General features: G+C 49.3%; 1 protein-coding gene across 6 annotated transcripts in view; it reads left to right on the forward strand.

Annotated features, from left to right (window-relative positions):
- The window catches only part of LOC118400501 (plasma membrane calcium-transporting ATPase 1-like), a 239659-nt gene that overhangs the window by 123200 nt on the left and 102703 nt on the right, over positions 1 to 13756 (forward strand). For all 6 annotated transcript variants that reach the window (XM_052473769.1, XM_052473771.1, XM_052473766.1 and 3 more), the window contains 5 exons: positions 2439 to 2618; positions 2757 to 2844; positions 3307 to 3413; positions 8491 to 8682; positions 8863 to 9076. In XM_052473769.1, coding sequence (XP_052329729.1) covers positions 2439 to 2618; positions 2757 to 2844; positions 3307 to 3413; positions 8491 to 8682; positions 8863 to 9076 — 781 coding nt within the window. The remainder of the gene's footprint in view (positions 1 to 2438; positions 2619 to 2756; positions 2845 to 3306; positions 3414 to 8490; positions 8683 to 8862; positions 9077 to 13756) is intronic.

A 13756-nucleotide genomic window follows, 5' to 3' on the forward strand; every position in this document is an offset into this window, starting at 1 on the left:
GGGGAGGGTTGTGTAGACAGCGTAGCTACACGTTTAGTGGTTTGTGTGAGGGCAGATGGGGTGGGGAGGGTTGTGTAGACAGCGTAGCTACACGTTTAGTGGGTTGTGTGAGGACAGACGGGGTGGGGGGAGGGTTGTGTAGACAGCGTAGCTACACGTTTAGTGGTTTGTGTGAGGACAGACGGGGTGGGGGAGGGTTGTGTAGACAGCGTAGCTACACGTTTAGTGGTTTGTGTGAGGGCAGACGGGGTGGGGGAGGGTTGTGTAGACAGCATAGCTACACGTTTAGTGGTTTGTGTGAGGGCAGACGGGGTGGGGGAGGGTTGTGTAGACAGCGTAGCTACACGTTTAGTGGTTTTGTGAGGGCAGACGTGGTGGGGGGAGGGTTGTGTAGACAGCGTAGCTACACGTTTAGTGGTTTGTGTGAGGGCAGACGGGGTGGGGGAGGGTTGTGTAGACAGCGTAGCTACACGTTTAGTGGTTTGTGTGAGGGCAGACGGGGTGGGGGAGGGTTGTGTAGACAGCGTAGCTACACGTTTAGTGGTTTGTGTGAGGACAGACCGGGTGGGGGGAGGGTTGTGGAGACAGTGTAGCTACACGTCATTGGTTTGTGTGAGGGCAGACGGGGTGGGGGGAGGGTTGTGTAGACAGCGTAGCTACACGTTTAGTGGTTTGTGTGAGGACAGACGGGGTGGGGGAGGGTTGTGTAGACAGCGTAGCTACACGTTTAGTGGTTTGTGTGAGGGCAGACGGGGTGGGGGAGGGTTGTGTAGACAGCGTAGCTACACGTTTAGTGGGTTGTGTGAGGGCAGACGGGGTGGGGGACGGTTGTGTAGACAGCGTAGCTACACGTTTAGTGGTTTGTGTGAGGGCAGACGGGGTGGGGAAGGGTTGTGTAGACAGCGTAGCTACACGTTTAGTGGTTTGTGTGAGGACAGACGGGGTGGGGGAAGGGTTGTGTAGACAGCGTAGCTACACGTTTAGTGGTTTGTGTGAGGACAGACCGGGTGGGGGGAGGGTTGTGTAGACAGCGTAGCTACACGTTTAGTGGTTTGTGTGAGGGCAGACGGGGTGGGGGGACTGTTGTGTAGACAGCGTAGCTACACGTTTAGTGGTTTGTGTGAGGACAGACCGGGTGGGGGGAGGGTTGTGGAGACAGTGTAGCTACACGTCATTGGTTTGTGTGAGGGCAGACGGGGTGGGGGGAGGGTTGTGTAGACAGCGTAGCTACACGTTTAGTGGTTTGTGTGAGGACAGACGGGGTGGGGGGAGGGTTGTGTAGACAGCGTAGCTACACGTTTAGTGGTTTGTGTGAGGGCAGACGGGGTGGGGGAGGGTTGTGTAGACAGCGTAGCTACACGTTTAGTGGGTTGTGTGAGGGCAGATGGGGTGGGGGGACGGTTGTGTAGACAGCGTAGCTACACGTTTAGTGGTTTGTGTGAGGGCAGACGGGGTGGGGGAAGGGTTGTGTAGACAGCGTAGCTACACGTTTAGTGGGTTGTGTGAGGGCAGACGGGGTGGGGGGAGGGTTGTGTAGACAGCGTAGCTACACGTTTAGTGGGTTGTGTGAGGGCAGACGGGGTGGGGGGACGGTTGTGTAGACAGCGTAGCTACACGTTTAGTGGTTTGTGTGAGGGCAGACGGGGTGGGGGAAGGGTTGTGTAGACAGCGTAGCTACACGTTTAGTGGTTTGTGTGAGGGCAGACGGGGTGGGGGGAGGGTTGTGTAGACAGCGTAGCTACACGTTTAGTGGTTTGTGTGAGGACAGACGGGGTGGGGGGAGGGTTGTGTAGACAGCGTAGCTACACGTTTAGTGGTTTGTGTGAGGACAGACGGGGTGGGGGGAGGGTTGTGGAGACAGCGTAGCTACACGTTTAGTGGGTTGTGTGAGGGCAGACGGGGTGGGGGGAGGGTTGTGTAGACAGTGTAGCTACACGTTTAGTGGTTTGTGTGAGGGCAGACGGTGTGGGGGAAGGGGTTGTGGGCTCAGCGGTGTGATCGGCAGACGTCTGTGGGGGGTTTCTAATGATCTATAAATAAGTGATTTGATTGGTCTAATGAGGAGTGACTCATCACATAGCTGAGGGTGGCTAATTACACAAGACTTCACTCAGACACACAGAGAGAGAGAGACTCACACGCACAGAGGGTTGAGAGGTCACGCTAGAATGAGCAGAAGCTGTCAGGGATTCACACTGTCGTGCTGAGAAGGAGACTAAAATAACCTGCGACACTGTTACTGAGTAGGGAACGTGTGGAGGGGAATATACATACAGAATACACTCAGATACACACTTACCTTACACAGACTGGTCTGAGATCAGCACTGGTACTATACCAATAAATTAATTTTTAAGTGGACATATAACTACACAATACTAGATGACCAATGTCCTTGTAGTGTACTTAGTCATGACTCTCTCCTCCCTCCCATAAAGGTACCTGATGCTATCCTCAAGTGCCAGAGGGCTGGCATCACCGTCCGCATGGTTACCGGGGACAACATCAACACCGCCCGTGCCATAGCAACCAAGTGTGGCATCCTGTTGCCAGGCGAGGACTTCTTGTGTCTGGAGGGCAAAGAGTTCAACCAGCTGATCCGTAATGACCAGGGAGAGGTGAGACACACCACATTACTTTTATTTTGAAAGGGGGACTTTTATAATGATATAATAGAGGTGAGACTGTCATGGGGACGTACATTATATAGTAGTAGAGATGCAGCCCCTCTGACACTGTGTACTCCTGTGCTCTAGGTGGAGCAAGAGCGTCTGGACAAGGTGTGGCCCAAGCTGCGTGTGCTGGCTCGTTCCTCTCCTACTGACAAACACACTCTGGTCAAAGGTGGGTTAAAGCTGTCACATATCTCTCCTTTTCTTGTTTCCCCTCCCTTTTCCTTCCAGAAATGTGTCATCTATTTCTTGTGTGATAGACACACACACACATTGGACCCGGGGGTCTGTAGCACTGCCACCCCCCTCAGCCCAACCCAGTTCTCTTCAAAGACTAGCCCGTTTCATCTCAGTTGGGGGGCAGTGGAGGGGTGGAAAGAGAGCAGGATGGGCCAGGGAAAGCATAATGTAGGTGTGGGTCATGAATATGGACACTTGACAAGAAGACTAACCGAAAGAAACACTGAAGCTAATTAAATGGGAAAAAGGCCTTTTCAAAATATTGGGGGACAGCATTTGTTAGTTATGTTCCTCCCAAAAAATGTGATTCCATGGGTGTCTGTCTCAGTGAATATGTATACTGCTGTCCTGTGTGTTGAGATCTGAGGGGTGTGGTATTGTTTCTCTCCCTCAGGTATCATGGACAGCACCGTCCTCGAGACACGACAGGTGGTGGCTGTGACAGGAGACGGAACTAACGATGGCCCGGCCCTGAAGAAGGCTGATGTTGGATTTGCTATGGTAACTCTCTCCATTCACATCAGTGTATATGGTTCCCTTGTCACTGCGTTCCTTATGTTTTTACCCCTTCTTAGAGAAAACCTATCAAGTAATTACAATTACACTACAGCCATGAAAAGCTCATGTTGCCCAAACCTTATCTTTGCAACTATCCAATTTACTCCAAAGTGCCTCCATTACGATGGCTGTGTAATTAGATATATTAGATATATAAATCAATAGTAATGCTTGGATAAATCTGCTTATCACCAGACAAACCCCTACATTCACATACACTGTACCCTAAGTAGAAGCACCTCTGGGTTTGGGGATTACAGAATAGGAGTGAGTGAGATTGTGTGAGTTACACATATTTAGCAGATGTTATTGTGGGTGTATGTGACAAATAATTTTTTATTTTTTTTGCATCTGATTCTGCTAGTTAATCAGACAGACAGAGACAGAGAGGGAGACAGACAGACGGAGACAGACCCAGAGAGAGAGAGAGAGAGACCCAGAGTGAGAGAGAGAGACAGACCCAGAGTGAGAGAGAGAGACAGACCCAGAGTGAGAGAGAGAGACAGACCCAGAGTGAGAGAGAGAGACAGACCCAGAGTGAGAGAGAGAGACAGACCCAGAGTGAGAGAGAGAGAGACAGACCCAGAGTGAGAGAGAGAGAGACAGACCCAGAGTGAGAGAGAGAGAGACAGACCCAGAGTGAGAGAGAGAGACAGACCCAGAGTGAGAGAGAGAGACAGACCCAGAGTGAGAGAGACAGAGAGAGACAGAACCAGAGACAGAGAGAGACAGAACCAGAGAGAGAGAGAGACAGAACCAGAGAGAGAGAGAGACAGACCCAGAGAGAGAGAGAGACAGACCCAGAGAGAGAGAGACCCAGAGAGAGAGAGACCCAGACCCGGAGAGAGAGAGAGACAGACCCGGAGAGAGAGAGAGAGACCCGGAGAGAGAGACCCGGAGAGAGAGAGAGAGACCCGGAGAGAGAGAGAGAGACCCGGAGAGAGAGAGAGAGAGACCCGGAGAGAGAGAGAGTGAGAGAGAGAGACAGACCCAGAGTGCGAGAGAGTGAGAGAGAGAGACAGACCCAGAGTGAGAGAGAGACAGACCCAGAGTGAGAGAGAGAAAGAGAGACAGACCAGAGAGAGAGAGAGAGACAGACCCAGAGAGAGAGAGAGAGACAGACCCAGAGAGAGAGAGAGAGACAGACCCAGAGAGAGAGAGAGAGAAAGAACCAGAGAGAGAGAGAGACAGAACCAGAGAGAGAGAGAGAGAGAGAGAGACAGAACCAGAGAGAGAGAGAGAGAGAGACAGAACCAGAGAGAGAGAACCAGAGAGAGAGAGAGACAGAACCAGAGAGAGAGAGACAGAACCAGAGAGAGACAGAGACAGAACCAGAGAGAGAGAGAGACAGAACCAGAGAGAGAGAGAGACAGAACCAGAGAGAGGGAGAGACAGAACCAGAGAGAGGGAGAGACAGAACCAGAGAGAGAGAGAGAGACAGAACCAGAGAGAGAGAGAGAGACAGAACCAGGGAGAGAGAGAGACAGAACCAGAGAGAGAGAGACAGAACCAGAGAGAGAGAGACAGAACCAGAGAGAGAGAGAGACAGAACCAGAGAGAGAGAGAGACAGAACCAGGGAGAGAGAGAGACAGAACCAGGGAGAGAGAGAGACAGAACCAGAGAGAGGGAGAGACAGAACCAGAGAGAGGGAGAGACAGAACCAGAGAGAGGGAGAGACAGAACCAGAGAGAGGGAGAGACAGACCCAGAGAGAGAGAGACCCAGAGAGAGAGAGAGACAGACCCGGAGAGAGAGAGAGACAGACCCAGAGAGAGAGAGAGAGACAGACCCAGAGAGAGAGAGAGAGACGGAGCGAGAGAGAGAGAGAGAGAGACAGAGCGAGAGAGAGAGAGAGAGAGACGGAGCGAGAGAGAGAGAGAGAGAGAGAGAGAGACGGAGAGAGAGAGAGAGAGAGAGAGAGAGAGACGGAGCGAGAGAGAGAGAGAGAGAGAGAGAGAGAGAGAGAGAGACGGAGCGAGAGAGAGAGAGAGAGACGGAGAAAGAGCGAGAGATAATCATGGATTTGTCGGTGGTGACCGTGTTCCCTAGCCTCAGTGCAGTGGGCAGCTGGGAGGAGGTGCTCTTGTTCTCCATGGACTTCACAGTGTCCCAGAACTTTTTGGAGTTGGAGCTACAGGATGCAAACTTCTGCCTGAAGAAGCTGGCCTTAGCTTTCCTGACTGACTGCGTGTATTGGTTCCTGACTTCCCTGAACAGTTGCATATCGCGGGGACTGTTCGATGCTATTGCAGTCCGCCACAGGATGTTTTTGTGCTGGTCGAGGGCAGTCAGGTCTGGAGTGAACCAAGGGCTGTATCTGTTCTTAGTTCTGCATTTTTTGAACGGAGCATGCTTATCTAAAATGGTGAGGAAGTTACTCTTAAAGAATGACCAGGCATCCTCAACTGACGGGATGAGGTTAATGTCCTTCCAGGATACCCGGGCCAGGTCGATTAGAAAGGCCTGCTCACAGAAGTGTTTTAGGGAGCGTTTGACAGTGATGAGGGGTGGTCGTTTGACTGCGGCACCGTAGCGGATACAGGCAATGAGGCAGTGGTCGCTGAGATCCTGGTTGAAGACAGCGGAGGTGTATTTGGAGGGCCAGTTGGTCAGGATGACGTCTATGAGGGTGCCCTTGCTTACAGAGTTAGGGTTGTACCTGGTGGGTTCCTTGATGATTTGTGTGAGATTGAGGGCATCTAGCTTAGATTGTAGGACTGCTGGGGTGTTAAGCATATCCCAGTTTAGGTCACCTAACAGAACAAACTCTGAAGCTAGATGGGGGGCAATCAATTCACAAATGGTGTCCAGGGCACAGCTGGGAGCTGAGGGGGGTCGGTAGCAGGCGGCAACAGTGAGAGACTTATTTCTGGAGAGAGTAATTTTCAGAATTAGTAGTTCGAACTGTTTGGGTATGGACCTGGAAAGTATGACATTACTTTGCAGGCTATCTCTGCAGTAGACTGCAACTCCTCCCCTTTAGCAGTTCTATCTTGACGGAAGATGTTATAGTTGGGTATGGAAATCTCTGAATTTTTGGTGGCCTTCCTGAGCCAGGATTCAGACACGGCAAGGACATCAGGGTTAGCAGAGTGTGCTAAAGCAGTGAGTAAAACAAACTTAGGGAGGAGGCTTCTGATGTTGACATGCATGAAACCAAGGCTTTTTCGATCACAGAAGTCAACAAATGAGGGTGCCTGGGGACATGAAGGGCCTGGGTTTACCTCCACATCACCCGCGGAACAGAGAAGGAGTAGTATGAGGGTGCGGCTAAGGGCTATCAAAACTGGTCGCCTAGAGCGTTGGGGACAGAGAATAAGAGGAGCAGGTTTCTGGGCATGGTAGAATATATTCAGGGCATAATGCGCAGACAGGGGTATGGTGGGGTGCGGGTATGGCGGAGGTAAGCCCAGGCACTGGGTGATGATGAGAGGGGTTTTTTTTATCTCTGGACATGCTGGTTGTAATGGGTGAGGTCACCGCATATGTGGGAGGTGGGACAAAGGAGGTATCAGGGAAATGAGGAGTGGGACTAGGGGCTCCATAGTGAACTAAAACAATGATAACTAACCTGAGCAACAGTATACAAGGCATATTAACATTTGAGAGAGACATACAGCGAGGCATACAGTAATCACAGGTGTTGAATTGGGAAAACTAGCTAAAACAGTGGGTGAGACAACAGCTAATCAGCTAGCATAACAACAGCAGGTAAAATGGCATTGACTAGGCAACGGGGCCAACAGATAAAACAAACAAGCAGAATGGAGTACCGTGATTAATGGACAGTCCAGCGTGCATCAGCTATGTAGCCAAGTGATCAGAGTCCAGCGGGCAGCGGTGGATGGGGCAGGGGGGCTGGACTGGCGAGTGTTATCCAGATTAAAAAAATAACAATGACTAAGTAGCTTGTAGCTAGCTAGCTGGTTAGCTTCTGGAGGTTCTTGAGTGTGTTCTAAAAATAAAGATAATAGCGGTTCCGTATCACATTGGGTGAGGCAGGTTTCCGGAAGGTATAAACAAATTTTTTAAAAATCGGGAAGAGATAGAAAGTACATATGGGCCACTGCGTTTTTGGGATGTGGCGATGCAGACGGTTAGCAGGCCTGTGCTAACAAGCTAACAGATTAGCAGGCCGGGGTAAACAAGGTAGTAGTTAGCGGACCTGGGCTAAACAAGCTAAACAAGCTAGCAGTTAGCATGCCGAATTAGCAATTATGCACAGTAATTGAAAATGGAAAGGATAATGATATAGCCCCGGGTGTTATTTGCCCTAAATCTCCTGTCTAAATGGAGGATTGCGGAGAAATAAAATACTTTTTAATAGCTAGCCTTTCTCTCCTACCCTTCTCCAAAGTGAATTGATTCACATGATTGTGAAGAGAAAAGGGCACGTGTCAAAGGGGTCGAATGCAGAGCCAAACTATAATGAAATGCTGATAGGTTGGTTGTAGGCACACTAGTTCTTTTCAACAGGACTCAAACTTTGACACTTAACACCGTGGCTAGGTTTCTCACCATCATCCACCTGGCTGATGCACGGCAGCCATTTTGTGCTGAACCGCTAACCACTCAACAGCTGTCAATGATGTAGCTGGTTCTTGTCCATAACTGAATGAAACCGAGGTCACATCTGGCTCAAAATTATGGGTGTTACACTTTGATGGTGGATGATGTGAGTTCCCCATACAGTATAGCAATTGAGATCTAATGAAAAGTGCTACATAAATGCAATTCATTTTAAATAAAGAGAATATAATTTTTTTTAAATGTACTTGTATAACAATTTTCAACTTATCTCCATGTGCATAAAAAGTTAAACAACCACCAACAAAAATGTAAATGATGGAGATGGAAAGTGTCAGTTGGGATGAAGTTTAGTCAGTTTGGGCTGAAAACAGTGGAGGTTCAGTATGTAAAACCGTATGAAAATGATTGGAACCATCACAGATACAACCATCGTCATTAGCCTCATTGTAATCCCCATAGATTTAACCCCTCCATCTCTGTCTCCTGATAGGGTATCGCCGGTACGGACGTGGCTAAGGAAGCGTCAGATATCATTCTGACTGACGATAACTTCACTAGCATCGTCAAGGCTGTCATGTGGGGCCGCAATGTCTATGACAGCATCTCCAAGTTCCTCCAGTTCCAGCTCACTGTCAACGTGGTGGCCGTCATCGTGGCCTTCACTGGCGCCTGCATCACACAGGTAAAACACGCACCAAAGTTAACATGGGGATGCTTTCATTTTCTCCCACTCCAATCTTTCTCTATCTCTCTACCGTCCCGTTTCTATCTATTTTATCCAGATTTACAGGAGCAATTAGGGTTAAGTACGTTGCTTAAGGGTGCATCACACTTACCCCCCACCCCCCCCTTCTCTCTCCAGGACTCTCCTCTGAAAGCGGTGCAGATGTTGTGGGTTAACCTGATCATGGACACCCTGGCTTCCCTGGCCCTAGCCACCGAGCCCCCCACTGAGTCCCTGTTGCTGAGGAAGCCGTACGGCCGCAACAAGCCCCTCATCTCTCGCACCATGATGAAGAACATCCTGGGTCATGCCGTCTACCAGCTCACAATCATCTTCACCCTCCTGTTCGCTGGTGAGACCATCACACACTGGAACAAACAGAGTTAGACCGAACTGGAACAAACAGAGTTAGACCGAACTGGAACAAACAGAGTTAGACCGTACTGGAACAAACAGAGTTAGACCGTACTGGAACAAACAGAATTAGACCGTACTGGAACAAACAGAGTTAGACCGTACTGGAACAAACAGAGTTAGACCGTACTGGAACAAACAGAGTTAGACCGTACTGGAACAAACAGAGTTAGACCGAACTGGAACAAACAGAGTTAGACCGTACTGGAACAAACAGAGTTAGACCGTACTGGAACAAACAGAGTTAGACCGTACTGGAACAAACAGAGTTAGACCGTACTGGAACAAACAGAGTTAGACCGTACTGGAACAAACAGAGTTAGACCGTACTGGAACAAACAGAGTTAGACCGAACTGGAACAAACAGAGTTAGACCGTACTGGAACAAACAGAGTTAGACCGTACTGGAACAAACAGAATTAGACCGAACTGGAACAAACAGAGTTACGACGGCACTGGAACACACAGGGTTAAGACCACACTGGAACACACAGGGTTAGACCACACTGGAACACACAGGGTTAAGACCACACTGGAACACACAGGGTTAAGACCACACAGGGTTAGACCACACTGGAACACACAGGGTTAGACCACACTGGAACACACAGGGTTAAGACCACACTGGAACACACAGGGTTAGACCACACTGGAACACACAGGGTTAGACCACACTGGAACACACAGGGTTAGACCACACTGGAACACACAGGGTTAAGACCACACTGGAACACACAGGGTTAAGACCACACTGGAACACACAGGGTTAGACCACACTGGAACACACGGGGTTAGACCACACTGGAACACACAGGTTTAAGACCACACTGGAACACATGGAGTTAGACATCACTGGAACACACAGGGTTAAGACATCACTGGAACACACAGGGTTAAGACCACACTGGAACACATGGAGTTAGACATCACTGGAACACATGGAGTTAGACATCACTGGAACACACGGGGTTAAGACATCACTGGAACACATGGGGTTAAGACCACACTGGAACACATGGGGTTAAGACCACACTGGAACACATGGGGTTAAGACCACACTGGAACACATGGGGTTAAGACCACACTGGAACACATGGGGTTAAGACCACACTGGAACACATGGGGTTAAGACCACACTGGAACACATGGGGTTAAGACCACACTGGAACACATGGGGTTAAGACCACACTGGAACACACAGGGTTAAGACATCACTGGAACACACAGGGTTAAGACCACACTGGAACACATGGAGTTAGACATCACTGGAACACATGGGGTTAAGACCACACTGGAACACATGGGGTTAAGACCACACTGGAACACATGGGGTTAAGACCACACTGGAACACATGGGGTTAAGACCACACTGGAACACATGGGGTTAAGACCACACTGGAACACATGGGGTTAAGACCACACTGGAACACATGGGGTTAAGACCACACTGGAACACATGGGGTTAAGACCACACTGGAACACATGGGGTTAAGACCACACTGGAACACACAGGGTTAAGACCACACTGGAACACACGGGGTTAAGACCACACTGGAACACACGGGGTTAAGACCACACTGGAACACACGGGGTTAAGACCACACTGGAACACATAGGGTTAAGACCACACTGGAACACACAGGGTTAAGACCACACTGGAACACACAGGGTTAAGACCACACTGGAACACACAGGGTTAGACCACACTGGAACACACGGGGTTAGACCACACTGGAACACACAGGTTTAAGACCACACTGGAACACATGGAGTTAGACATCACTGGAACACACAGGGTTAAGACATCACTGGAACACACAGGGTTGAGACCACACTGGAACACATGGAGTTAGACATCACTGGAACACACAGGGTTAAGACATCACTGGAACACATGAGGTTAAGACCTCACTGGAACACATGGAGTTAGACATCACTGGAACACATGGAGTTAGACATCACTGGAACACACAGGGTTAAGACATCACTGGAACACACAGGGTTAAGACATCACTGGAACACACAGGGTTAAGACCACACTGGAACACATGGAGTTAGACATCACTGGAACACATGGAGTTAGACATCACTGGAACACACAGGGTTAAGACATCACTGGAACACACAGGGTTAAGACCACACTGGAACACATGGAGTTAGACATCACTGGAACACATGGGGTTAAGACCACACTGGAACACATGGGGTTAAGACCACACTGGAACACATGGGGTTAAGACCACACTGGAACACATGGGGTTAAGACCACACTGGAACACATGGGGTTAAGACCACACTGGAACACATGGGGTTAAGACCACACTGGAACACATCAAATCAAATCAAATCAAATCAAATTTATTTATATAGCCCTTCGTACATCAGCTGATATCTCAAAGTGCTGTACAGAAACCCAGCCTAAAACCCCAAACAGCAAACAATGCAGGTGTAAAAGCACGGTGGCTAGGAAAAACTCCCTAGAAAGGCCAAAACCTAGGAAGAAACCTAGAGAGGAACCGGGCTATGTGGGGTGGCCAGTCCTCTTCTGGCTGTGCCGGGTAGAGATTATAACAGAACATGACCAAGATGTTCAAATGTTCATAAATGACCAGCATGGTCGAATAATAATAAGGCAGAACAGTTGAAACTGGAGCAGCAGCAGTCAGGTGGAATGGGGACAGCAAGGAGCCATCATGTCAGGTAGTCCTGGGGCACTGTCCTAGGGCTCAGGTCCTCCGAGAGAGAGAGAAAGAAAGAGAGAATTAGAGAGAGCATATGTGGGGTGGCCAGTCCTCTTTTGGCTGTGCCGGGTGGAGATTATAACAGAACGTGGCCAAGATGTTCAAATGTTCATAAATGACCCAGCATGGTTGAATAATGAATAATAGTAAGGCAGAACAGTTGAAACTGGAGCAGGAGCATGGCCAGGTGGACTGGGGACAGCAAGGAGTCCTCATGTCAGGTAGTCCTGGGACATGGTCCTAGGGCCCAGGCCAGTTGAAACTGGAGCAGCAGCATGGCCAGGTGGACTGGGGACAGCAAGGAGTCATCATGTCAGGTAGTCCTGGGGCATGGTCCTAGGGCTCAGGTCCTCCGAGAGAGAGAAAGAAAGAGAGAAGGAGAGAATTAGAGAACGCACACTTAGATTCACACAGGACACCGAATAGGACAGGAGAAGTACTCCAGATATAACAAACTGACCCTAGCCCCCCGACACATAAACTACTGCAGCATAAATACTGGAGGCTGAGACAGGAGGGGTCAGGAGACACTGTGGCCCCATCCGAGGACACCCCGGACAGGGCCAAACAGGAAGGATATAACCCCACCCACTTTGCCAAAGCACAGCCCCCACACCACTAGAGGGATATCTTCAACCACCAACTCACCATCCTGAGACAAGGCCGAGTATAGCCCACAAAGATCTCCGCCACGGTACAACCCAAGGGGGGCAACCCAGACAGGCCGACCACAACAGTGAATCAACCCACCCAGGTGACGCACCCCCCAGGGACGGCACGAGAGAGCCCCAGCAAGCCAGTGACTCAGCCCCGTAACAGGGTTAGAGGCAGAGAATCCCAGTGGAAAGAGGGGAACCGGCCAGGCAGAGACAGCAAGGGCGGTTCGTTGCTCCAGAGCCTTTCCGTTCACCTTCCCACTCCTGGGCCAGACTACACTCAATCATATGACCCACTGAAGAGATGAGTCTTCAGTAAAGACTTAAAGGTTGAGACCGAGTTTGCGTCTCTGACATGGGTAGGCAGACCGTTCCATAAAAATGGAGCTCTATAGGAGAAAGCCCTGCCTCCAGCTGTTTGCTTAGAAATTCTAGGGACAATTAGGAGGCCTGCGTCTTGTGACCGTAGCGTACGTGTAGGTATGTACGGCAGGACCAAATCAGAGAGGTAGGTAGGAGCAAGCCCATGTAATGCTTTGTAGGTTAGCAGTAAAACCTTGAAATCAGCCCTTGCTTTGACAGGAAGCCAGTGTAGAGAGGCTAGCACTGGAGTAATATGATCAAATTTTTTGGTTCTAGTCAGGATTCTAGCAGCCGTATTTAGCACTAACTGAAGTTTATTTAGTGCTTTATCCGGGTAGCCGGAAAATAGAGCATTGCAGTAGTCTAACCTAGAAGTGACAAAAGCATGGATTAATTTTTCTGCATCATTTTTGGACAGAAAGTTTCTGATTTTTGCAATGTTACGTAGATGGAAAAAAGCTGTCCTCGAAATGGTCTTGATATGTTCTTCAAAAGAGAGATCAGGGTCCAGAGTAACGCCGAGGTCCTTCACAGTTTTATTTGAGACGACTGTACAACCATTAAGATTAATTGTCAGATTCAACAGAAGATCTCTTTGTTTCTTGGGACCTAGAACAAGCATCTCTGTTTTGTCCGAGTTTAATAGTAGAAAGTTTGCAGCCATCCACTTCCTTATGTCTGAAACACATGCTTCTAGCGAGGGCAATTTTGGGGCTTCACCATGTTTCATTGAAATGTACAGCTGTGTGTCATCCGCATAGCAGTGAAAGTTTACATTATGTTTTCGAATAACATCCCCAAGAGGTAAAATATATAGTGAAAACAATAGTGGTCCTAAAACAGAACCTTGAGGAACAC

Source organism: Oncorhynchus keta, chromosome 21 (genome assembly GCF_023373465.1).
Source record: "Oncorhynchus keta strain PuntledgeMale-10-30-2019 chromosome 21, Oket_V2, whole genome shotgun sequence".
In the NCBI taxonomy this organism is placed as follows: Eukaryota; Metazoa; Chordata; class Actinopteri; order Salmoniformes; family Salmonidae; genus Oncorhynchus; species Oncorhynchus keta.